We start from the raw sequence: 25,966 nt of genomic DNA, 5'->3' as shown, positions 1-25,966 counted from the left end.
TGACAATGCATGTGCCTTTGGTGAGGTAAGGTACCTATCCACACACCTGTAGCCCAAACTAGTGAAGCTGAGGCTTTTTTGTGGAGATTCAGCTCAGGCTGAGGTTCTAGCTTACATACCTGAACAATGCTCAGCATTAGTCAATATAGTGGAAGTATAATTTCAATAGCAGATGATACAGACAGCTGGTAGAATCGACTTTATTTACAGAATGTTACTGGGAAAGTGTCAAGTTAAAAAAGTATGAAAACAATCTTACAAGGACAAGCTGGTGATTGCATGTTTTACAGATTGTTTTATGAACAACCACTAGAAAGTATGGGTGACCCCCAACAGATTCCACATTAGAGACTGCAGCTTGCTATTTCTGTACAACATGGTCTCTGCTGGACTGAACCAAACCCACCACAGCATGCTGGCAATTGTTATAATACAGTCAAGTGATTTTTTTTCCTGCTGCTGGTTTTGCATTCAGTGAGACTTAAGAAAGAGCAAGTCTGTGACAACTCTGGTTTTGCTTTCACCTTTTTTAAAAGAGCACAATGGCCTAAGTTCGATAGAAGACATGACAGCAGTACTAGACTTAACACAAGTGAGAAAGTGAAGTGAGGAACCATGCAGTAGAAGGATGGAAGAGAACGTTTAACTGTTCAGGAAAGTGAAACAGGCTTAAAAGGAACACAGTATTTTAAAACCAAATATACACAGTAAGATCACAAAACTACCCCTTCCTCCCCCTTTCAAGCCACAGAACAAGACTCCAAAGGCAAGTTTCACAGTAATTGCATCAGTAGATGCACACTAGACTTGGGACAGTTCTTGGAACTCCCCTCTACACCTAGAAGGGAAGGCAGTATAGAACATACCACAGCTATGACTGAGGAGTTGAAGGGTGAGGATTCAAAGGCTCCATTTTGATGACCTTTAGTAACTTGTCTGAAAGATTAAAACAAGGAAAATACTGCAGCTAAACAAGGACCAGCACCAGCCCTCTTGAAAGACCTACGCCCAGTAGGCACCTACAGTCTCTTTGCTTATGGCAGACACAAAGAGCTGGCTTTATCAGTACTGTACCAGGTCCCTTCCTCAAGGCCATTTGAAGACTAAACAATTCTCTCATGTGATGGCAAGAGTCATATGCGCAAGGAATCAGACCTCTGTTACGCAGACAGCAAGATGTGGGCTTTTTACTTGGACACTAGCTACACTGAGTGCACAGTACGTGACAAAAGGATGTGTTTGAGGGAGACCTAGAGGAGATGAGCAGCAAGAAAAGGCAAAGCAACTTTATCCTGTTCACTCACGCTTAGGATATGCAACTTTAATCTTAAAGAAAGTCCCACATGTACAATGGAGAAAGATCCAAACCATAGGCACAACTAAAGCTCAACTGTTATCAGCTACTCTTATGTACAGCTGTATAGATTCAAAAAAGCTATTCTATGTGTATATATACAAAAGATTGTTTTATACATAAGTCTGTACACAAGGGTCTATACATTTAGTTTTCTGCAGGAGGAACCCATAGCTGCTACCTCTACACTAGAGAATATCAGCACTTCATTCACATATCATACAAAAACAAAAAATAGACACTTCCAGAATTAAACTGGCTTTGTCTTGCATCTAAATATCTTCAGGCTTCACTATTCAAGCCACAATGGATCCTTTAGTCTTGATGCAGACATGAGACCAGGACAGGTGCCATGTGCTTTAGTCTCTCAAAAAGAAATTTTGCACAGAGTGCTAAAAATAAAAGCCCCAAAAAACAAAGAGGTGAAGTCCTGACTATGGACATTTTTAATCCAGTCTAAAGAATCACAAGTGTCCCACCCAGTGGTCACTGTTCACTGCCGATATTCCAGTTCATCTACACTGATGACTTTGGATGGCATAGAAGGGAGAGGCTGCTGCAAGACATCCGAACCAAACCATTTTGCAAGGCCAATAGGAGAGCCACTTCTCTGGCTGGGGCGATGGTCAAGCTGTGTGTGCCCATGAGATAATCCAGTCCGAGACGGCATGTTCTGAGGGGTTGTTTGCACACCAGCAGGTGATCCCTGTGCTCCAGTACCTGTGGAACATAAAGCTATTTGAGGTGGAGTAATGAGTTCACCCAATGCTGAGATTTGCCCTAGAGCAAAACTATCTGCTAATGCATATTAGCATTCAGCACATAAGCTGACTTTTACTCATTCTATTAGACCTGGGAAATCCAGACCCCAAGTCTTTATTCTCACATCAGTACTCCCATAAACTGCCTGACACTGCCAGTTCTGGGCACAGTATCATGTAGGTTAACTGGAAAACCAGTATCAAAGAACATCTTACTTGAGGTAGGTGGGTGATCTTTCTCACCCAGCAAGGAAGAAAAGGCTGCACACGTGCTGCAAAACGCAGATCCGTCAATAGCAACACATCTTGAAACTGAATGCTTCACTTGGACTTCCTTCTGGCATGAGAACCTGCAGTGGCCAAAACTACTCTGGCAATTTAGATATTCATAATCACTATTCTTGTGTAGGTATCAAAGTAGCCTCCTATTAGTCCAGCATACTGAGACAGGCCAACAAGTATACTAACTGGAACAGGCTTTTCAGCATTTTAAAAGTCACTCCTGTTTTATGTTTTAGCTTACCTGATCTTTGTAGTTGCTGTTGCATCATTGCTAGCTGCAAAGGTGTCCCAGAGCGTGGATTTAAGATGTGATGGCTGGCTGTTGGTAATGGATAAAAAGGTTGGCCAAGGATTGGAGCAGATATTCCCTGCAAGTGAGACAGATCCACTCCAGGAGGAAGCATACCTATTGAACAACAATGAGGAAACTTCTTACTTAAGAGGCATAAGGACCCTGAAGTGAAACATTTATGTATTTCGATAGGCTGGAGTTTATTACTTGTTTAAGAGTTTAAGTAATATTTACTTATTACTGGCCATGTTTATTTGTGCTGTCCCTAACACAACTTGAGTCCAGTCAGGAATACATATTAAAAGAAAAAGGTATGAATTACCTGCTTGCAGTATAGGAAGATGTTGCGGATGAACCCCCTGCGCCAGCATTCTCTGGACCAATCCTGGATGCAGTTGATGAGCAGGTCGCACAATTGGAACATGGGGAACAAGGGGTACTTGATGAACAGGACGGAGGAAAGGGCCTCCCGGTACTGGGGAGGCCATTGTAGGAGTCTTTCTGCCAGTTGATTTAGGCCTGTAGTCTTGCTCTTTGGTGCAACGATTTGCTTGAGTAAGAGGTGTGGAACATGCAGAGCGTTGCAGTGCAGGTAGTTTGGTACCTAAGGTGGGCAAAGTTTCTTGATCTGCATTCTCCACAGAACTAGACAGTAGGTTATCTGTAGCTAGAATTGAATACAGCTATTATAGTCCGCAGCTAGAGATTGGATCTAATGAAAACTAAAGCTAATACCTGCATTTGATTGCTAGATTCCAGGACTGACTGAACTTATATATACATTTCCATTTTCAACAGGAAACTTCTGTCTCCTGGAATGTTTTGGCCAAATTATGTCAAAACAATAGAGAAGGAAAAATACACAGAAATCCCTTGATTGTAAGCTTAAGTTATGACAGAATTAGCAACAATTCCACCTTTAATTCTTATCTCCCTCATACTTTGAGATTTTTGAACCAGCAGCATGGATGAGGCAGTCTCAAAGCAGACAGGAGGTACAAGGGATCCTCCCCAAATGAGACTATAACTTGGAGGTGGAGTTGTGCCAGGCATCCAGCCCTAAGTGGTTTTTCAGCGTAAACATGTGTCTGGGGATTAGCAGCAGCCTTCTACATCTGACATTTGCTTAGTAATATTTTGTACACTGAAGCGCCTCAAGAACCTACTTCCAGACTATCTAGACCACTTAGGCCTAAAATATCTTCGAACTATCTGCTTCAAGTTGAGGTAGCAGTAATAGCTGGAATGCTAAAAGAAAAAAGTTAATGTCCTAATAAGAACTGCGAACTACCTCTCTGTTGCTGGTAGTACTGAAGTACAATGTCATGGCAATTGGGAACCTTAGTCTCACTGGGTCAGGCAATTGGTATTGAGCATTTCCTTTTTATAGCCACTTACATCAGTTAGGGTGACAAAATGCTTCCTTAATCTGCTACATTTAGAAGAGGTTAATTGGTCTCAGCTCTGATTGTTCAGTTAAGATGTCTCAAGAGGGCTATGAGTTGCTTGTATTCAATTACTGGTATAGAGAGAGATGGAAGTATTATTGTTAATGCTTGTTCATCAAGACCAGTTGCAAACAAACAGTTTTGGTCCAGGCCTCTTAGTGTCACTACTGCTCACAAGTGAGGAAAAAATGGATCTAAACCCAACACTGCTGGAAGATTGCCCTGTGGAGCACATCTCCTTCATAGCTCTAACCCTTTTTATAGGCCCATTTCTACACCCATTTCCACTCCACAAATCAAAAGCATCTTAAATTAGTGCAGGCATGTGTTGAAGCTCTTGAATTCTATTCCAAATCTCATGCATGTTATTTTAAAGCCATTACAATACCTTCATTTGGCCTCTGATTTTCATCTTTACCATCACTGACTTTCAATTTCCCAGAAACTGGCTCCTCTTTGCTCTTCTCCTTGCTCTCATACATCTTGCGAATCACTGAGGTAGGTGTAAAGGAAGGAGACAACTGCAGAAAGAGTAAGAAGTCGTGTCTTATTCCGTGCTGATTACTGAAGCCCCGCTTTTAGTCATGGGACTCCAGTTCTAGCATATCTTTTCCACTTAAAGCTCTTTTGAATTGGCTACTTCATGCACCCTTAACTTCACCTCATTTCATAGCTTTATTTTTATCATTTAATCAACTCTCCAACTAATTTTTGCTGAAGTCTAATGCCTTATTTGTATTAACTCAGGGATGACAGATCTATAGAAAACTACCACCTTATTTGCATTTTTCCCCCCACCAACACTACATAATTTTAATGGAAGCTACTCATTTGTTATACAAACTAAGCACTTGCATCCGACGGCCTAAGTTGGCCCTAAGTTATAAGCACTTGATGAAATAATTGGAAAACAGATCAAAGCAACATACCACCACATACCACTAAAGACATTGAGGCAACATTTTGGTTGAGGCTTTTTTTTGAAAGCTATCCTGAAGCTCTTAGGTAATATTTCAACCTACAGACATTTAGGTGAGTCATTTCATACCTGTACTGAAGACCAGCGTTCTCTACAGTACCCACCCCAGCTCTCAGCTCATCTTTTGAAAGCTTTGGTACCAAAGTATAAGTAATTTTCCCAGTTACCTTCCTTTGGTTTCAGAAGACTGGATTAAGGTAACAGTGAGGCTTCTTCAGTTCTAGATAACATACTAGTCAGAAAAGGCTATTTTCCCAAAAGTGAAGACATTCAGTTAAGTATCAAGTGCCATTCTTGTATCACGTGGCCATTAAGATAATAAGAATATTAACCTTTCCTTATATCCTTCTAAGGATTATGGTTGCTACAGTTAGTTACTGCAGACACCTTTACAGCTTTTCCTACAATCATTACACATTATGTACTGACCATGCTAGTAATGGATGCTGTAGGGGCTGGAGAAGACGCATTCCCTCTATGTCCTGGTGCTGGTGATTTAGTCATGCGCGGCTGTCTGTTAAAGAAAGGATAGGAAGTTTAGAGGTAATTCTGCTCTTGCCACAGAATGAACGGCAGGATTGCTAAGAACTAATACAAGCTTAAATGAGACACTAGTATGAGTATCTTACGAAAGAAAATACTTGAGATCAGTTCAAATACTCGAGATCAGTTGACAAGGTGCCCCTTACATGTTGGGGATACCCACCTGTTTCTGTAGCCATCTCTGCTTTTGTCCATTTGTGGTTTACCAAAGCCATGCTGATAGAAGTTTGCTGCCTGTATGGCTAAGTCATGTGGTAATGCTAGTCCCTCTAAAGCAGCTTGCTGTATTTCCAAGGGACTCATCTGAAATGGAGATGTATTGAGAAAAGCTTTTAAGATTCTAAAGGCTTACCAGTATGTCTTCACAAAACAACTGCCCACCAACAGCCCTGTTTTATTGACAGAGGATAGATGCTTCAAAAGGTCTTAAGGTACTCTAAGATGGGTCTAATGGCAACGAGGTTTTGAGATGGTACTAAGACTCTGCACCCACATGCTCAGAGTTCACTAGAACAAACAAATGTAACAGATTAATATCTGCATATTGCAGAAACAAGATTATTCTAGACTTCAAAATGCAAGAAAAACAGATGAATACACATTAAGCAGAAAGCATTTAAATCTAACCTGGGCAGCAACCGGGCTCATGGGTTTCCTTACACCTGGAAATGGATCACCAAGCAATTGCTGAGAACCTTGTCCAAAACCTAACGAAAAATGTTCAGTTACGTTCAAAAGGACTAACAGATTCTCTCCCCTTCTCCCTCACACGCCCAGTATTGATATATACCCAAGTTAACCATTTTTACATTAAGGACTCCTTGTGAAAATTCTCAGCCTACCACTTAAGAATCTGCAGAGCTATGTCTCCTCCCTGTCACTAGGAAGAGCAGAGAAGTTAGTAGTAGCCTTTTGTGATAAAAGTGTCCAAGTTGTCTCTTCTTGTGGATTAACCCCAGCAGGCAGCTAAACACCAGCTACTTGTGCACTCTCCCCACCTTCCCAGTCCCCCACAGGGCAGAGAAGAATGAAAGAATAAAGGCATGAAAACTTGTGAGTCAAGAGAAAAATTGTTTAGTAAGTAAAAGTAGAACAGAAAGAACAAAAACAAAAGGTAGTCAGTCATCTACCTCCTAGAAGTAGACCAATGCCCAGCCACTTCCCAAGCAAAAGACAGCTATCCTTCCTAAATTCACTCTCCCCCTTTTTATTGCTGAGTATTACTTTATATGCCACAAAGCATCTCTGGTTAGTTTGTGTCATCTGCATGGTTGCCTCCCCACCCATACTCTTTCACACACACCTCCCATCTAATCACTGGGGGTGCAGAGTGAGAACAGAGGAGGACTTGACACCTAAGACTGTTCAGCAATAGCTAAAATAGTGCATTATCAGCACTGGTTTGGTCACCTACCTAGAGCACAGCACCATACTAGCTGCTACAAAAAAATTAACTCTCAGACTGACCTGCTACATCCTTGAAATTGGTTTCTTATACAGTAATAACACATTACTTCACACCAGAATTTACTAAGGTCTAGCTGAGAGACTTCTAAGTTTTTGGAGATAAATTCAACGTAAGAGACAAATGAGTGTATGTGCAATATAACATCTTACTTAATAGGCAGACACCGACCTAGTTGCTCAACAACTGCCAGTAAGTTTGTTCTGTGAAGTAGTACTTAAAGCTAACTCAGGTCTTTAAAAAAATAGAATTTTTTTTTTTGCAATAAGTCTCACCAATGGGTGAAGATATTCTGTGACGCAGGTAATCTGCCGAAGCAGCTCGAGTTGGAAACACAGGTGGAATAGGAGGAGAAGGTGCTCTTTGTCCCAGTAAAGAGGCTCCAGGTTCCAATCCACTTATCAGGCCACTTAAGACATTTGATGAAGCTGGTCTGGTAATAGGTGGGCCAAGAAGTTCCTAAGAATATGTAATGAAAGAGTGTTCAGAATATGACCAATTTACACAAGAGTTCATTTTACTAGGCTATACGCTTTGCTATTTATAGCAAGTTAGAAACAGACAAGGTTGACCTACACAACTAGACAAGTTCTGGATTCCCCTTAGAATTAGGCATTAGCCAAGTTATTCATTTTCTAGTTGTAATTGTGCGAAATAGCATCACAAGACGAAAATTCAGTCGCAGTTTAGCTCTGTGAACAGGCCACTCCTCTAACAGGGAGAGAAGTCTGACTACTGATCTTGTAATTGCCTTCAATATCTCAAACTACCTTTTTATTGGGGAAAACTACTTAAAAGCATATCAATGAGAAATACCTGTAGAATATTTTTTGACAGAGGCTGGCCTGGCATCTCTGGAGGTGACATTAAGTGGCTGTCAAGGCTCTGCTAAGGAAATGAAAACATTATAAGCTATAGATATGACAAGCATCATACAAATAAAGAGACAGGTCACACATTTCATCTGCCAAATAAAATGCCAGCAAAGTTAAGGGCTGAGCCAGCTCACTGATCTTCCCTAATCAAGGCAATGCTTAGTGCTAGACTGCATGCAAGTAGTTCAATGTGCGTTGTTTAAGTCTGGCTTGTGAGATATCTGCATTCTTCGCTATCTTTCAGTAAAGGGGGATGAAGCTAACAATTCCTTGGATAGAGTTCAACAGAAAAAAATGCTTTAGACTTTTTAGACTTAGATGTTAGAAAAAAGTATTTTATAGTGCCAGAAGCAGCTATTGGTAGCTTCTGGGTCAAGCATATTGTTTAGGCAGCTTGTGGCAAGATGAATTTCATGCTGCAATCTCAGTCTAAAGCTCAGCATCATCTGTTTAATACTAATCTTCCAACTAACAATTTCGGTATTCTGTTTAATTTTTATTCTTAAACATTTTAAAACCCAGTTTAGAGTATTAGTTTGTACACTGACATACGTCTTAAAGCAAAAGCCACTAAAGCAAGACATCGGAGCTTCAGGTAAGTGTAAATTATACCTATACTAAATTATTTTAACAGACACTTTTTAATACCAGCGTAGAGGCAACCAGCACTAGCAAGTCTTCTATGAAGACTTCTATAGAGAATAGACTGATTCCTATTATATGTAGACAGTACCTCTTCTACAGAGATTTGTTTTTATTAAAAAAGACTCAGGCAGAATGAGTTCAAGCATAGGAGTCCTGTCTTGGACACTAATCAAAGAGTCCTCTATAGCAGAGAATCTTTTCATCATACAGAATCTTTTATGTGGGGGCAAGCATTTATAGTCTATAAGCAACTACATATTTGCATTGGTCCACATTCAAGAATCCAATTATTAGACTTCTCACATAGGATTAAGAGTTCTGGGGCTTTCAGAAACTTAACATGGAATATTAACACAGAATAAACCCCGTGAACCCTGAAATGAAGAAAATTTCCTTTGGCTGCGGAAAATGACCAAAGCACTTCTGTTATCATTGCTTTCTTCCCCCTCCAACATTCTAAATCAAAGTTACTATTTAAAACCATGCCACTGGATCCAATCAAGCCAACACATTATCAGAAGCATCATGTAAGGGGTTTTCAGTTTGTATCCTGTGTCTAAGCGCAGATCCATTTACAGTTGAGCAGAACCAGCTGTTACTTACATTGACTTTGGGCTGTGAAGGTAGAGTCCCACTTGCCTTCATGCTACTGACTAGTTTGTTAAAGGCAGTCATATCACCATCTTTCTTGATCTGTCTGGAGCCTGCTATGTTCAATGGTTCCTCCACTTGCTCTGCCATAAACGGAGTAGCAATTTTTCCTTCCTGATCAACTTTCAGGCCTTTAAGCCCAGCTTCAACTTCTTCCACTGAAAGTACTACTCCTGAATGTGCTGAGAAATACAGAAGAAATACTGTTAAACCACAGCTCTGTTTAAAAAACAGTTTTAGTTCTTGCACAGGCATCGAGTACAAGCTGTTTGAAAACAAGGGAATAGCCGAAGCCTTGTTTTCTGATATTCATATCAGCTGTCAAACTATGTCTTACCACTGTTTAGACAGGCATCCTCATACTTATATTAGAAGTATCGTCATGCACATATCAGGGCATGCAAGACCCCAAGAATCTATTTACATTTCAACTGATTAAGTTTTCATTACCTTTCATTTATCCTGTGAGATATATACAGTTACTACATTTGACAGCGTATTAGGATTTCATCTCCTTTTAACAGAGAATATTCATCTGAAAGCGCCCTAATTAAGTACAACTTTCTGAATTAATCTTATAGTTCAGGAAACCAGATGGTCTTACAGCCACAATGTAAGTAATGTCAAGCTGCCTGAAGCCATCACAGGTACAGAGAATACATACCTGGAAAAATCTTGATGCTTTGGAAAAATCAGTTGCACACATACTTTGGTGTGCATAAAGTTTGAAGTACACTTTTTCCCCAAAGTTAGAGCCGTTATAGAAAGACAGCATAATTGGTACAAGTATTAATAAGCAGTACTTATCCTGTCTATGTATGCATACATACAAATTGATATCAATGCCTGACATCAAGGTTAGACAAGTGTTATGGACCAGTTTGTTTGGCACAAGGTATGACACCTTAAGAGAAAAGAGACAGAAGCATGCTATGGGTTGCTGTAGCAGATGCTGATCCAAAGAAACAAGACTTACTGGAAATTTGGTCAAGATGGTGAGAAAAAAGAAACAATGATTCAGACATGCAGTATGGAACATGAGAAGTATGTTGGTGGAGAGGAATTGGCCTAGAAACTCCATAATACTTGAAGAACATTTTATGGGAGTATTTAATGCACAACAGGTACTTTTAGAGAGTGAATAGAAGCTTCCCCATAGTTCTGTTCTTTCATCCTTGTTTTGTGAGGATCAAAATTTAGGAAGTTTTTAGTAGGAAAGTCAGACCAAGCAGAACATAGAAAAGATTTGTAGCTTGATTTAAGTCAAATTAAGGAAAACTTTTCCATGTATTAAAACAATTCCTATTCCCAAAACGGATGCTTAGGAATATTTGCAGTTCTTGAATGATTTCATACCCTGTCTCTTCACACAAATCATGGAATAGCATTACATTTTGTGCAGTCCATTTCACATGGCAATACATGCTGCTTGCCAAAAAAGAAACTAACATGGAATTAGACCTTGAGATTTCAAAAAGAACATGCGTTTTTTTTTTTTTACCATCCATGCATGCTACAGTCTCAAACATGCAAGTCCCTGACTTGGAGGTGCCCTTCAATAAAGTTTAAAGTCAACCCTGAACTCACTTTAGAACAGCAAATGCCAGCAGAAGTGAATTCTAACAGAAGAAGTTCCCTGTAATTCCACGATTCTATTCAAGTTAACATAATGGAGACAAATCTGTTCCTGTGTTTTAGCTCTATGTTTATTTACTAGAACACTGAATCAGTGATCTGCTTGCTGTTCAAGTACTAGCAAAAGTCTTGAGAAGCTTAATTTTACAGTGCACACTTAAAAATACTGATACCCTCAAGTGATTGTTCATCTTTTTAGATCCTGATACTTAATGGATTTGATCCATTATGGATGCTTGCAAAACTGACTTAAAATGCAAGTTTTTGATTAACCAAAGTTTAGATACCCCAGTTTCAGAACTGATATTACCAGTCTCCAATAGGAAATAAAATACATGAAGGCCAGAGACAAAGCTGGAAGCTCAGCTCAAGACTTGTATAACTTACGATCATAACTGGCCAGTAACATGGTTTGATAGAGTCCTGATGTCATCCTGTGAGTAGGATGAAAAGAATTAGCGATGATAGTGACTTAACTGAGACTTTCTGAGTATTTGGTGATCTGTGGTGTCAGTAAATGTATACTGCTTCCTACTTCTGGACTCAGCAGTAGATGCTTCCAGAATACCAAGCCTCTTGGTTTGAGATACTGCACAACAAGAACTCCAGAATATCTGAAGAGGCACTTACTGCTCTCTCTAAGCTTTTCCTTGTTGGCTGAAAGACTTGAAAGAAGAGGTTTTAAGTCCACTTTGGCTTTCTGTAGCATTTCTAGGATGTCCACTTTGTTTTCAGAGTGGTCTTCCAATGGAATGGGAGCAAAGTAGTTTCCAGAGTTCTGGCCAGGGGAGAGAATGGCTTGCTCTAGACCTGAAACAGCAAAACCAGGAGCACTGCCACATCAGTTTACCAACCCAATGTCTCAAGATGAACATACACTGGTAACCAAGTTCAATATGTCAATGAGATGTTATGCCTTACATCCCCTGCCCGAGATCAGCTGGAGAGTCATCATGAACATGACAAGAATATTTACAAAAAAGAACTTATAGCTGCTTACTCTAAGAGCTTCCAAAAGAAAATCACATGCTTGAACTGTGGGAGAATTCACTATGCTAAAGCTCTATCTGCCATGTTCTTATTAAAGAAATAGGAAGGAAGATGGAAGAAGAATATCTGACCTTGCATTGTCCTATAGTCTTACCTGCCAGCCTCTCCAGTTCCTCATGTGGTGTAGATCTCAAGCTACTTGACCGACTTCCAGAACGACTAGGATTAGAAAACCACCTGCTGAACCTGCTTGCAGACACTGAACCTTCCCCCAGCACATCTTCTATCATCTAGATTAGGGGAAAAAATAACAAAAGCAAGATCAGAAAGATCTTTGAGAAGCTTTACTGTGAAACCAAGATATAACTGCTATAGACAACTATATTGTGCTCTTGGGGTTTATAAGCTTTGAACTGCTTTTTCCTTCCCAAATATAGTAGTAACATTTGTGTAACTAGTGTTGGCAAAACCCATTGTACATCTTCTGTAGTTTTAATCTGAAAAAGTCTTTGGTATAACTGAAACAGCAGAGCATCTAAGTAGAACTATGACATTTTAAAGTGGTTGTGTGAGAAAAGCAGGGAGCATTTGCCACAAGAAATAGAGCAAATTATAACAGCCTAGTAATTCTGAAAGTCGAATGACTAGATAGGGACTAAGACCAGTCCTTATCACTATACACAAGTCATAGTCTTAATTAGCTGAGCTTTCTGCAACCATGATTCAATTCAGTTCCAGCATGGTCAGAGGACAGTGCCTTGAATGCAGTGCAGACTTCTCCCCTGCTTGGGAGTATCCCCCAAGGGGTGAGGTATAAGGCCAGCAGCTAAGAGCTACCTGCTTGCACTTCACATGCTGAACCACTCTGACTAAACGTGTTGCATTCTTCAAGCCAATGGAGCCTGCACCATCAGCTTAGTGGCAGCCAGAACCTTCTCCCTTCAGGCTGACCCAAGTTCACTGACCAGCGCTCAATTGAGCTGGTCTATCAGAAGTCACTACCACACATAATGGACTGTTTGCTTCTTCACTAGTCACTACAAGTGCTTCAAGAGCAGTGCATTCTACAATTTAAGTTAAAGTAGAACTTGGCCTCCCTTGCAAGAGACTCCAGTTAAAAGTTTGCTCATGGGCACAAGTGCACTTTCACCATACAGCATGTTTACTTTAAGCTATATACAGGAATAACAGTTTTTCTCTTCCAGACTATCTGCTTTCTCTAATAAATAGTGTTGAGCACCACTTGTTTAACAGCAAAAAAAGGCAAGGTAGTATTGACCCATTTCATTTTGATGAAAAAAATCTGTCTAAGATGCTGATTTTGGGTCTTTATTTCTCCTTTCTTTTGGTTACCCCTAATCAGCTTGTTTGCCTCACACACTTCCTTTGGAGATGGAGCTTGTCTCAGAGATAATGTTTGGAAGTAACACCCTCATGATTCAGAACTAAGTTTTTGGAAGTTGATTTTAGACTTCCACACTGCATTAAGCAACTTTCAAAGCAAGAAGTTTTTGCTACCACTGAATACAACAGAAGTCAGAACTGTTTCTCACAAGTACATCCAGTTAAAAAAACACTCACCGAAGCCAGGCCAGGAACACTTTTATCCAAGTTAAAGAACTCATTGAAGTCAAACTCTCCTGGAGCTGGTTCTTGTAAGACAGCTTCCCTAGGAACTTCTTGATCTGCTGGAGTTTCATTGGCAATGACAGTTTGCACTTCATCTTCTTCTGCCACTCCACCATTGCATTCAATCCCTTAAAGAGAAAAATCGAACAATTGCTGAGTCACTGAACTATTTCCTGTAGGAAGAGTGCCTAACAGGCAATACATTTGCCTAGGAATTACAAACATAGGACTAAAGTAGTTTAGCCACCTATGGGATACTTCCTCAGCAGTTATATATCAGTTGGGTCACCTAATCTTGAGAAATAAGGCATAGAGAGCAATGAGGTTTCTTCCTGATAAGAATGAGCAATATGCTGATCTTTGCCCTGGTAACCAATGACAGGATGCATGGAATAGCACAAAGAATCACAAAGCTGAGTTTCAGACTGGACATTACAGAAAAACTTCTTCACCATGAGGGTGGCCAAACACTGAAACAGGCTTCCTACAGAGGTGGTTGATGCCCTGTACCTGCTAGTGTTCATGGCATTTGGATAACACTCTTGTTAATGTGCTTAACTTTCGGTTAGCCCTGAAGTTGTGAGGCAGTTGGACTAGACTGTTTTTGAAGGTCCCTTCCAGCTGAAGAATTCTGTAAAACACTGGCTGCAGTCTACTACAACAGTAACTACAATCCACTAGATCTCAGGTACAGAGCTTCTAGTCTGTAACTAGGACTGCCTACTTCAAAACATGAAAGTGAGGATTACAACTGAACCAGTAATTAACCATCCTGATCAACTAAGGAAAGTACATAGAACAGATCAGATGTTATGTCACACCAAGCAGGCAAGCAGATATAGCTGTCACAGCAAGTTAATAGCTGCAGCTGTTTTTCTTGACAAATCCTTGGCAGCTCCTACTTTCTTCCTAGAAACCCCAGAAACCAGTCTCCCTGGAAGCTGGTACTTGACATGAGCTTCCTTAATATTGTGAAGATATGACAAATATTACTCCTAATCCACCAGCAGGAGCAGAGTGCATATAAAGGCTTACCAAGCTCACACAGGTGCTGCAAGAGCTGTAACATGACTACAAACCTAGTGTGAAACTGTGTATTCACTTAAGTAAAATGTAGTACAGTTTAAATCCAAATAGTTTATTTTGCCCACCTGTGAATTTCTAGCATTAAGAAATGATCTCTCTAGCCTCAGTCAAGCTTTACTACAGCAATAACAGTAGACTTGTGAAGTCCAATGACCACCAAGAACTTCAGATAGTCTCCAAATTCAGCTTGAAGTTATCTAACTGGCAGCAGTACAGCTGTATGTCCAGCCCAGCATTCCTAATGCAAGTATTGCCACAAGAAAAAAAATATTAGAAGTATCTCAAAGAGTTGACTTAGTTTAAACCAAGTCTTTAGCAGCCAACTAATACCGAAGTGAACAAAGCCTTATTAGTAGTTTATGAACTCCTGATATCACTCAATACCCATACAATTTTTTCCCCCCAGCTTCTCAACTCTGCCTTTCAGATTGCAGATACCTTTAAGTGATACAATATTATTTCCTAACAAAAAGATCACTCACAAGTCTTGTCTTTTGCTTCAGGATGATCAAAAGCTACGCAAGTTTAAGACAGAGGTTGGTAAACTGCATTATTCTTGACACTTGCCTTGGATGTATAACAGAATCACCCCTATATCCAGAAATACTACCAGACAAGCAAAGCTTCTGTTAAGCTTGCCATTACCTTCTTTTAGCGAGGCTGTGCGTCGTCTTGTACGTTTTCTCCCTTTGTGATCTTCCTCCAAAATTTTATCGTCAAAGCCTGTGAGCTCAATGGTTTCAGACTGACTTGTAGGACCAGCAGAGAACCACTCAGGTTCCTCTTCAGTATAAGAGTCATTCCGTCTCCGCTCCCCAAAGACACGTTTGCTGTCACCAAATTCCCTCTAAAGTGGAATATTAAAAATATTAACCATTAAATGCAGTTTCATAACATTCTTCCCTGACCTCCAAAGCAAGCACCGCCTTACATGCTTTAAGATGAGCATTCAACATGCTCAGTAAGCATTTCAATTTTAATGCTTCAGTGTTATAAAGCAGAAATTTAACTAAAGGTTTTGTGTTTGTTTTCAGAAAAAGAATGGCTTAAATCATGAAAAGCTTCCATGTGCTGAAGCTAAGGACAGTGCTTGCTGACAACAGCTAGGTCAAGAACCATGAATTATTAGACTACATAATATCTAATAAATCTAGCACATCAGGTTTGCAGGATACACAGAATTGGATGTACCTCAGTTAATCTGTCAGAAGGATTGAAAACAGTTTTTGAAGCTCTGAGTGCTCATCCTTTGGACCATAATAGTGCTTCTAAGAAGAAATAGCCTATTTGTGTGGAACACTTAACTGTAATGCAGTTAATCTGGCTCTGTTTTTAGTGCGGAGTGTCCAAAAACTGATTTAATATGTAATCAGGAAAAGAGAAAAACAAACCCTGAAGCGTTTATCTTTGTAGTCCCTCTCACGATCTCTGTCTCTTGCATCTCTAGAATCACGTATGTCTTTTTCACCACCCCGGTGGTCTTTATCAAAGTTGCGAGAAGAGATAATTCTTCCACTGCCAATCCTCCGGCCACCAATAACACGGACACCATCATTTTCTTTTTCTAATGGGCTGCCTGATCGACGTGAGCTAACAGCTGCAGTTACATGACAGCCACCTCCAAAGCTTCGCCTTTGTGGACTTAAGACTACATCCAAGTCATCTTCTTTCACTCGCTCTCTTGGATCTACAAATCAAAGACCACACAAAGACCATCTACTAGGTAAACACAAGCTAGTTATCAGTAGAATAGCCTTCCATCCCACAATCTGGCTGCTAACCCAGAACTTTTTGAAAAAAATACATGTGATTTATTTCTGTGAGGCTAATTGAGCCAGACACCACAGAAAAAGTGAACATTAGTTGTATACTAAGGAATCATTGCTCTGTCATGTAGGAAGTACATGCTTGTTCCCACCTAGACCTCCTAAGTACTTAATATTGAAGCACAGGGAAGTAACAGGGAAGTAACCCCCTGCAATTGCACAACTATGTGTGTAGTTACTACTATATAGCAAGAATAGTATGATGTAACAACTGGCTGCTATGTTTCTTATCTTAGACAGGTTACCAGAATACTGGGAACAAGGTTATACTGAGAACAACCAAGATTTCCTTGATACTTATTTTATGTAATTAATTTTCAGACTGTTCTGCCTCATTTATGTCATCCCCAGTGAAAGGTTTTGTCAAGAGCTTACATTCGATTTGGAGTCCCGTGCTGTAAGAATGCACTTACCTACTATCCTACGCATAAGAGAAGTCCGATCTGAATCCAAATCTTTTTTAAAGCTTTCCACTGGTGAAGTTCTTCCTGAAGTTGGATATAAAGATGCATGCCACTTCTCTGGATCCCAGACACCATCACTATGAAAATAAAGTTGCAAGATTGTCTACTACTTGTAATGTAATAATTCTTATTACTATTGCTGCTGAAAACCAGAATTTACTCACTAGCAATCGGTACAAATGAGATGCATCTCTCATATCCAGCTTCTAAATCTTTGACTTACTACACTTTATGACCTCATATATGGTATTCTGGATCATTTTTGTAAGCATAAGGAAGTATATGGTATATGTCGGATCATAGAAGGGACAACATATGTTGTCCCACTAGTTATCAGTGAAGTTTGCCTGGTACACCGATAAAAATAACTCAAGTAGATCAAGTGTCTCTGTTCTTAGGCATTCTGAAGGTTCTCCTACTTGTACAATAAAACTTGATATTATAGATCCTGCTGTTTATCAAACTTATAATCTCAAGCCTAGAACATTCATTTTCATTTTTAGATGGGGCAAATGGTCAACATGGAAGAGTAATCCATCAAGCAAATCAGCTTGTTGAAACAAGCCTGTTAGTGCTACATATCCATCTATATTCTCAGTAGCATTTTTATTAAAACTGAAGACAGCACTAAAACCATGCTGAAGCATGGATTTTGCAGGCTTGCAAGATTTGTATTGTGTGAAGTTACTTTCTGCTGGATCTTGTTACAATTTTTTCAAAGCACAACATCCCCTGAAGTATTCAGTTTTTTCTGCTAGATCAGTACTTGTGAAAATACATTAGTATACTTGCATCAAAATCAGTAACTTCTCAGCTAAGAACTTCTTGCTATTTAAGCTTCTGTTTTAGAATAGATGCCTATAGTTTTTTATATAATCAAGAAAATACCTGTCATATTTTTCAGAAAGACAAGAAGGTCTTTGCTTAGAGTAGGGACGCTCTTTAATATCCAGCAGTTCCTCCTAGAAGAAGGAAGAAGTTAGCTCCAATTCTCACCCAGACAAGATTCAAGTAACCCAAAATATGTGTTCCAGACTGCCCTTTCAATCTAGTTTGACAACCCAAGATTCTCAACATGTTTTTATTTCCTGTTAAATACTACAGTGGAAAGTTGACAATAGACAGTTTATTATTCAGTTCTTTTACCAGTGGCCACTGAGCAAACCATTTCAGGGGATTTAGTAATCCATTAATCAGAACTATAGATCCTGCCTCCCATTACTTCTACCTACAACACTGGAGACAATGTAATGGCTGTTTGGGAATCAAGAATGAGACTAAGCTATAACACTAATACTTTATAGAACAAGTATTGACTCAGATATCAACACAGAAGAAATATCTGAGTGATTCAAATGTCAAAGGAATATTTTACTGGTGAAACATTCAAAGAGTTAACCCAAGTATTTAGATTTTTTTGTGAAAGCATTTATACAAGTCAGTATAAGACTTCCAGAAACAGATCTTAAGCTTAGTTATAAGTAGTTTAGCACCAAAAGAACGTGTCTGAAAGACTCTAAAAGTTAGTTTTTGAAGAAAATCTGAAAACCGAAAAGCAGTCTTAAGCGACAAGTCAGTAGAACAGTACTGCTAGGCACTGCCACTACAAGTGATTCACATTTTCCTCCCATGTCTACTCCATATTACATGAAGAATCAAGTCTGCTTTTAATCTAAGGAACATGAACTCTTAATATTCACACTTATTTGAAGCACTTAGCCTTACTAGGTCAAGTTCAATCCTCATTAACACTTGACAGGCTGCTCACATCATACATGTTTACTTCCCCATTTCCCTCTAATTCAGCTTACAAGACAAACTTAATTGATATTGGAGCTAGTAAGTTTTCAAGACAGTTTTCAAGACAGCACTGAACATAGCAATCTTCGTTCCATCTAAGATTCAGGTAGTAAAAAACGCATTACACAACAGCAGTTGCTGAAGTAGATCTGGAAATTCCAGCCAAGCTTGCCATTTCTGACCATCACCCAATTCCAAAATATCACATACAGCCACTCTACCCAACACCAAATTGGTGCTGAATGATTATTTCAGCTTTCCACTTTCTACCAGCTTCCAAATCTAGTCCTTAGTTTACTATTGCACACTCCTACTAATTATTTAACGTAGGCTAGCAATTTACTATCTAGCTGCAGTTTGCCACATTTAAAAAGCATTGTAACAGTGTGATCATCAATTCTTTGACTTATAAACTTGGTTGCAGTAAAGATGCACATTTCTAATTAAATTTACTGATCTTCCTTACATTACCTTTCTTCAATCTGCCTCACTCCTGGCTATACTGAACTGATTCAGAGCTGTACAAAAATTGGTGGGAAGCAGGAAGGATAAAGAGATCCTAACAGCAGATAACACATCAGCCAAACAGAAGAAGGGAATCTCTCTACCATTCTCCTGAGAATATAGTATTTGAACAAGAGCTTTCACATCATTATCTCTGCAACTAAAATCAGTTCACTATCTACGTGAATTTGATACTTGAAATATTCCAGGTGCAGCTTGGTAGTTGAACACCTTAACATGCACATGTATTTCCTCCCTGCCTCCAGCATCACCCACTACTAGTCTTCAGCAAAAAAAAATCTGTTTTTCTTCACAAGATCAGACAGCCAGGACAGCAAATGTTTAAAGAAAAAGACTGTCCTTCCTGCCCACAGTCTCCCAAAATAAACCTTGATGTACAAGGAACATCAACCTTGTAACATTATCACATAAGTATTAACAGCACTGTCTGTTACCAGACTTGGAAATTTACTATTTTGTTGGCCATGAGAGGGAGTCCAAAGACTTCCAATCAGAATTTATTGCAACTTTCTTATTGAAGTGAAGAGTGTTTGAATTGTTTCTTGGCTTTCATTTATGAGCTGTGCACCCTTGGAGCAACAGCTTCCAAAGAGCTAGAAGAAACAGAGCTTGGAATACATAACATTTTCTCATAAGAGTAAATTAATGTCACTGCCACAGCATGGTTTATTTTGTTTCTTCTGTTCTGCTTTTTTCTTTTTTTTTTTTAATTCTCACAGTACTACTTTTAAGAAGGTGGAAGAAAGGGGTTTTTAGCTGTTAAACGGTTTTATTCAAGCAGTTTACAAGGATTCGGTGTGATCCAGTTGTTCTACCAGTAGTAAGTTAATATAAATTGTTAAAGGAACTCAGTCCCCACTCCAAACCAGCAGTACATGTCCTGAAGCAGTGTTCCTCCCACCCTTAAATGGTATGAAATTGGAACATGTGAAAGTGGCTTATGATGTTGATTACATGATCAGGTGTATTTAAGTTGTTATGCTTAGGAAAGTATCTTAATATGACTCATATTTTAATATGATTGGTTTCTAGTGTTTCTTCATTTGCAACTCCTTGGAAACCAATAGCTAAAGGAGACTTTTATTAGAGCCTTCTGACACTAATTCTCCAGCTTTTATCCTTATCAGAACTACAGGCACTAAATTAACAGTTACTAAATCTGCAACTGCATCAGTTCCTTTGTGCGATTACCACCAGCACTAACTGAATACAGACCAAAAAGCAGTCAGAATTTGAAGCTGCACTCCTCTTGGGAAGAGTTGAGCAATACTAAGTAAAGACAGATACTGATTTTTCCAACAGCGAAAGTTTAAAGACACCACCTCTCCTCCATTTCAGGGTTAGCTGAAAGTTCAGAACCATACTACACATTGCATCTTAGAAAGCTAAGATGCACACCTTTTCTAAGAAAAGGGAGAGAATTAGAGGGGCATGCTATTCCCACGTAAGTTTTGCCTGTTCCAAAGTACTTGGCTTATTGTTGATGTCTAGTCAAAATAAGCTAGCCCTGCTATCTCAGCAGAACAGAGTCACAATGATATTTTTTTCTTAAAAAAACCGACCTACTAGGACACCAACAGTTCAGAATTCCTCAAGCAAGATAACACAATCAGCAACAGCACACTGTTTCATTCTGTTCCACACTTCAAGCCATTTGTTGTAATGTGTCTTAATAGATTTCTACACAAAGCAATAACCACCTGTTCCCACAGCTTGCAGCAACAGGGAAGTCCACCACCATTAAAAAGTTTTCTAAAACCATGCTTCAGCAAACAAAATTTGAATCTTAAATACCACAGAATATCAAACTTCCTCAGGGCTGAAATCATCTTTATTTGCAAGTTACTTACTTAAGTATATGCATGAGGAGAAAAACAATAATTATCACAGCTGAACTACAGCACCTGTGTTAAAGTTTTTAACATTAAGGGCATTAAGGACTGGTTGGATTCATAGGTGCTTAGGCTTCCAACACTCAAATATGTACAACTTTAAGACTATGAAAAGCATCTCAGACACATGCTAAAGCTGCTGATAAGATCTGGTGTGCTATATGTTCCAAGAAGTGGCATCTACTTTAAGGAAACATTTTGGTCAGCTTCTTAAAGGAACACTGCTGAAAGTAGAACTAAGACTATGAAATGCAAGTGCTCAGGAAAGCTTGTAGAACAACATACTTCAGCTGCTATCACAACCTCCCAAGCACATGCTCTGAGGTGCTTGGCTATTAAAATAAGGTGGTGGGAAGCAAAAGCACATCAAGGACAGGGTTGTACAGCTACATCACATTTAACAGGTTGCTCATTTTATATTATCTGGCAAATCCTAATCTGTGCAAAGGCTTCTTAGAGTTCACCTTACTGCTCCCACCTCACAGAAACCTCTACTCCCCCTTTACTTCTGAGGCCAACAGCTCCGTGTACATCTCTTAGAAGAAAAAGAGAAACAGCTTACTTTTGTGTAACGATGAGGGTATTTTGTCACAGTTCTGTTCAACTCCAGGAAAGCATCACCATTTTCAGCTTCCGTTGTGCCTCCTTTTTTATCCATGGCTACTTCCAAGCCTTTGACCATGGACCTAATTAAACCAAACAAACCATCAGGCTGAGACACACGCTTCTAGCGGGCACGCTTTTCTTCCAGTTCACGATTATTTTAAGCACTTAGACGCACCGAATAAACACACCACCCCCCCATCTGTAGCTGCACCCCCTACAACGTTTACCGTGCTCCCAGAGCCCAGCCCAGCCCTGCCCCACGGCCCAGCGGCGTTAACGCCACGAAGATCCCGGGGAAGAGGCACAGAAGCACCCGGGACACCCGAGCAGCGGCCCCCCAGCGGGGGCAGCGCGGCCCAGGCCCTGTCCCGGGACAGCGGCGCGGGCAGGTGACTCAGCGGATCCTCACCTGCCGCGTCCCGGGGCCGTCCCCCCGCTCCTCACCGCGCCGGGCCTCCCGACGGCAGCTCCCCTCCGCTCCAGGCCTCAGCGCCGCCCGCGGCGTTTCCTGCTCCCGGCCACCGGCTCCGCTCCCCCCCCTCACGCAGCCCGGCGGCGCCGTGCTCGCTCCCCACCCCCCTTCCTTCCTCCTCCTCCTCCTCCACCACCACCACCTCAGGCGCCCCGGGCCGGCGCCGTCCTCCCGCCCGCCTCCGCTCCCCTCACGCGGCCGCGGCCCCGGCCCCTCGCGCGCCCTCTCAGCTCCTCGCCCGCCTCTGGCTCCCCTCAGCCGCCGTAACCGGGGCCTTCCGCCGCCCGCCCCGCACCCATTTAACGACCCGCGCGCAGGCGCGGAGCCGAGGGCTGGCGGCGGGGCTCCCCCGCGCGGCGCCTGACTGGAAAAAGGCGCTGAAGGGAGCGGGGCCGCGCCGCCACGCCGCTCGATGCGGTGCCTCACGGCGAGCCCCGCCGAGCAGCCGTCGCTTTGCCGCTGCGGTACGTGAGGGAGCCCGCGGGGAGCGCCGAGGGCCTGCAGGCGCTGAGGGAGGGCAGCCCGGAGGGGGGGCGGGCAGCGGTAGGGGTGCGGGGCGGCGGCGTGAGGGGAGGGCGGGAAGCGGGGACCGGGTCCTGTCAGTCAGTCAGGGCTCCGGGCCCCGTCAGCACCGGCCCCCCGTCAGTCAGCGCCCCGGGCCCCTGTCGGCCCCAGCCCCGGTGCCAGCCCGGCCGCCGAGAGGAGCGGCGGCGCCTCGCTGAGGGGCGCAGACCCGCGGAGCCGGGTGAATAAAAGCGGGGCTGCGGTGAATAAAAACGGCGTGGTTTTTTTTTTTTTATTTTTCCTTTTGATCTCCGGTCGAAAATCGGCGTTACAAAGCGGAGTGAAATAAACAAACGTTCCTCGGTTTTGCCTTACGAGGCGGGGCGCTGCGTTCCGCGCAGGACTCGTAGCAGGGGGCTCACCCAGCGCCCTGCTGGGGCGGCGGGGCGGCGCTGCACGGCCGCGGGGGGAGCTGCCTCCACGTTCCCCCGCTGCCTCCACGGGCGCTGCCCCGGCGGGCCGGCACGCCGCTTCGGGCGGGGAAGCGTGTGCAAGGCACCGGCTGTTGCCCGCGGTGACCGCCGCAGCCGCTGCTCCTCCCGGCGGCGGCGGGTCCGGGGCGGGCACCGCTCCTCCGCCGCTGGGGGGCGCTGCCGAGGGCGGCGCTCCGGCCCCTCTCGGTGGCGGGGGGCGGGGCTTAGCCCTGAGGCCCCGCCCCGCGCCCCTTCGGCGGGCTCCCGCCCGGGGCTCTGAGGGGGGCTCTGGGGCGGCTCCTCGTGAGGGGAGAGTCCCCGGCCCGCAGGGTACTGAGGGAGGCTGGTCTAGTCCCCTGTTTTTCTGGCGTTCCTCCACAAGCACACCGAGCCATTAGGTTCTGGCTCGCTGCCTCTAAGGGGTTTCGTCCGGGAGAGCTCAGGTCGGCTGCAGTGAGGTGTTTTTTTTTTTCTTTTTTCTGTCACAACTTCAGCCTTGCTTGCAGCAATTTACATGGTGGATCTCATGTTTACAAGTAGGCGGCTGGTTATAAGTTCAGGTGGTTTCACAGTCCTACTTCCTCTGAGGCTTTTGGCAGGTGTAGGGCGCTGTGTATACAGAAGGATTTGCTGCAGGTGGCAGGAATTTGCTATTTTCTTAATTTTTATCTTTTTGAAGGCAGTGGAGGCCAGTAGTTTAAAAACAAAGTGAGAAATCAGTTTGGGCAGGTACTGATTTTCTACACCTAGACTGTTGATTTAGTTCTAAATTGGGGAACATAACTTCCAGTCATCTCCATTTTCTACCATCTTTCCAGCACAGCTTTAGCTAGGCACAGTTGCTGGTTTAAGATCCAAACAGTTGTGCCTGTCTGTTACCAACGGACTGTGTCAGCATGGTATTGTTCAGGTCAGCAAGGCTGTGCAGATGGATGCTTTTCATATTAAACACCTAGAAATGCACAGTGCACAATTTGTATGGAGGTTGGGTGAGACAAATTCCTGTCCTTCTTCAGAGAGTGCATTTAGCATAAATGCATTTGATAAATTCATGACAAATAACAGGAACAATTTATTTTTTTTTATCCAAAGCTAATAAACAACATTCCAGGGCAGCAAGTGCATTTATTTACTGCAGACTTGGAACTGTAGCAAAATGGAGAAATCCCAAAGCAGGTGAGTAATAATAGGATGCTGTCTTGTTAAAGACCTTGGCTACTTTTTTTTGTTATGACATCTTATACATTCCATGGGATAGCAGAAAGTCTCCGTGGAATGTTATTAACCAGAATGTGTTCCTCTTCTAGATAAATAATAATAATAATTAAACAAACAACAACAAAAGGCAAACAAAAGGATGACTTTGTGGGGGTTTACGTTATTGTAGCACTATAGTATAAAAAAAAAAATCTTTCTTGATCCTTAGACTTTAATGCAAAGCTTCTACATGTTTTATCAAAGCTTGAATACTTGCCTTTGGAACAGTTTGGAATGTTTTAGAGGTAATTGGACCTAATAGACATGTACAAAACCTTAGGCTGAAAACTACTTAACATAATTTTACAAGACCCTTAAACCCTTCTCTTCAAGGTGCATACAGTTGCCTTTACTGCATATCTTTATGTGCACAGAATTCTTTTGTCTTCCAGATGGGGCCTACCTCTTTCAGAAAATATTCAGACAATATTTTATAGGAGCAGAAGGATTTCTGTCTCTTGCAAAATATAGGTCACTTTCTTTTGTTGGTTTTGTTTTATCTCCTTGCAGCTGGGTGGAACAAGGCAAAAATACTGTTTCCTCCTAGGAGGTTTTAACTAATAAACTGTAGGAAACTGCGTTGTTTGTTTGTTTTCAGTGATTTATTCTTCATGCTGTGAATGCTCGTTCTGTTGAACTCCTGAAACTTATTAGCATGGATTGTTCCAATAACTTTGTGGAAACAAGATTGTTTTTTTCTAACTGTAGCCATGTTTTTTCTAGCTCAGTTCAGGCAGTTACTAGGGTGAGATTTGAGACTGTTCTATTCTGTTGCCTGTTATGGAGTTCAAGAATGTGTTTGTGGTTCTAATGTGCAAATTTTCAGGGTGGTGGCAGTATTTGTTTTGGGAAAGAAGCTTCAATACAACTGGTCCAGCAAGTTTTATCTGGTTAGATTTTTTTATTATTCTTGTTTTCAGGAATTTATGAAGACAAAATACTTAGAATTCATAAAAACATACGGTATTTTTCAGATCAGAAGTACATGTGAAAGTAAACTATATGATGGGTAAATATGCTTAATTTTGCTTTTTTAAGGATGGATTTGCGAAAATGGGAAGGTTTTTTTTTTATGAATAAAAAAAAAGTTCATTGAGTTACATTTAGATCAAAAGTTACATTTAGTTCAAATATAAGCAAGGCTAGGAAAGAGCTCCTAGGAAAAGTGCAGTACGTATAAGTCAATTTCCAGTTAAAATAATCATTGAGAAATTCTCACCTCAGTTCCCTGGTCCTCGAGATGGTTTTTTAGCTGTAGACGGAAAAGCTTCATATGCTCAAGAATAAAAAGGCAGAAAAACACATTCAAAACTTTCAGCAAAGGCCTTAATTTTTATTGTATACACACACGGGAGAGGAAGCACAAATGTGTTTTAGTACCTTTTCATTTCAATTTTAGAGGAGAAGGGAATTGTCTGTATCTCGATTACACTGAGTTGTCTTACTGCTCGTCCTGGGGAAATGGTCTTAACATTCCAGAGATGAAGATAATGAAAAATGCCTGACAAAGAG

At 41.5% G+C, this 25,966-nt stretch overlaps 2 protein-coding genes across 14 annotated transcripts in view; one reads left to right on the top strand and one right to left on the bottom strand.

Annotated features, from left to right (window-relative positions):
* Positions 1 to 184: 184 nt before the first annotated feature.
* EIF4ENIF1 (eukaryotic translation initiation factor 4E nuclear import factor 1) lies at positions 185 to 22,305 on the bottom strand. Of its 7 annotated transcripts, none has more exons than XR_014573549.1 (20): positions 22,158 to 22,305; positions 21,705 to 21,828; positions 17,814 to 17,887; positions 16,875 to 17,002; positions 16,027 to 16,322; positions 15,281 to 15,482; positions 13,502 to 13,677; positions 12,075 to 12,210; positions 11,561 to 11,740; positions 9,248 to 9,477; positions 7,941 to 8,012; positions 7,400 to 7,583; positions 6,287 to 6,366; positions 5,823 to 5,962; positions 5,546 to 5,630; positions 4,526 to 4,658; positions 3,012 to 3,356; positions 2,639 to 2,716; positions 2,332 to 2,480; positions 1,938 to 2,074 (listed from the first exon to the last, which is right to left on the bottom strand). XR_014573549.1 is itself a non-coding variant. In XM_083803859.1 (19 exons), exons 2-19 carry the CDS (start codon positions 21,822 to 21,824, stop codon positions 1,848 to 1,850), a joined length of 2,973 nt encoding a protein of 990 aa, XP_083659985.1. In that variant the 5' UTR covers positions 21,825 to 21,828; positions 22,158 to 22,304; the 3' UTR covers positions 185 to 1,847. The 7 variants fall into 7 exon arrangements, 5 of the variants coding, with proteins under 5 accessions (XP_083659985.1, XP_083659988.1, XP_083659987.1 ...); XR_014573550.1 differs by having other exon boundaries at positions 2,639 to 2,803; positions 22,158 to 22,304; XM_083803859.1 differs by lacking the exon at positions 2,332 to 2,480 and having other exon boundaries at positions 185 to 2,074; positions 2,639 to 2,803; positions 22,158 to 22,304.
* Positions 22,306 to 22,487: 182 nt separating this feature from the next.
* The window catches only part of SFI1 (SFI1 centrin binding protein), a 34,310-nt gene continuing 30,831 nt past the window's right edge, over positions 22,488 to 25,966 (top strand). For 2 of the 7 annotated variants that reach the window (XM_083803854.1, XM_083803858.1), the window contains exons 1-2: positions 22,488 to 22,684; positions 24,290 to 24,373. In XM_083803854.1, coding sequence (XP_083659980.1) covers positions 24,354 to 24,373 — 20 coding nt within the window. In that variant the 5' untranslated portion in view covers positions 22,488 to 22,684; positions 24,290 to 24,353. Of the gene's footprint in view, positions 22,685 to 22,800; positions 22,966 to 23,406; positions 23,656 to 23,675; positions 23,927 to 23,955; positions 24,108 to 24,289; positions 24,374 to 25,966 lie in introns of those variants that run through there. The other 5 variants (XM_083803855.1, XM_083803852.1, XM_083803853.1 and 2 more) reach the window with 5 other exon arrangements.

The sequence above is a fragment of the Anser anser genome (genome assembly GCF_964211835.1).
Source record: "Anser anser genome assembly, chromosome: 18".
NCBI lineage: Eukaryota > Metazoa > Chordata > Aves > Anseriformes > Anatidae > Anser > Anser anser.
The sequence above is the reverse complement of the archived record's forward strand: the minus strand, read 5'-3'. Positions and strand labels throughout refer to the sequence as shown.

What these genes read in the sequence shown, in the direction of transcription:
- EIF4ENIF1 (XM_083803859.1), bottom strand. Translation starts at nt 21,824, where the DNA reads ATGGTCAAAGGCTTGGAAGTAGCCATGGATAAAAAAGGAGGCACAACG. An exon ending in CAGAATATCTTCACCCATTG is followed by an intron (nt 6,367 to 7,399) that starts GTGAGACTTATT and finishes ATTTTTCGTTAG; the next exon opens with GTTTTGGACAAGGTTCTCAG. An exon ending in TCTTCCTATACTGCAAGCAG is followed by an intron (nt 2,804 to 3,011) that starts GTAATTCATACC and finishes GTTGTTCAATAG; the next exon opens with GTATGCTTCCTCCTGGAGTG.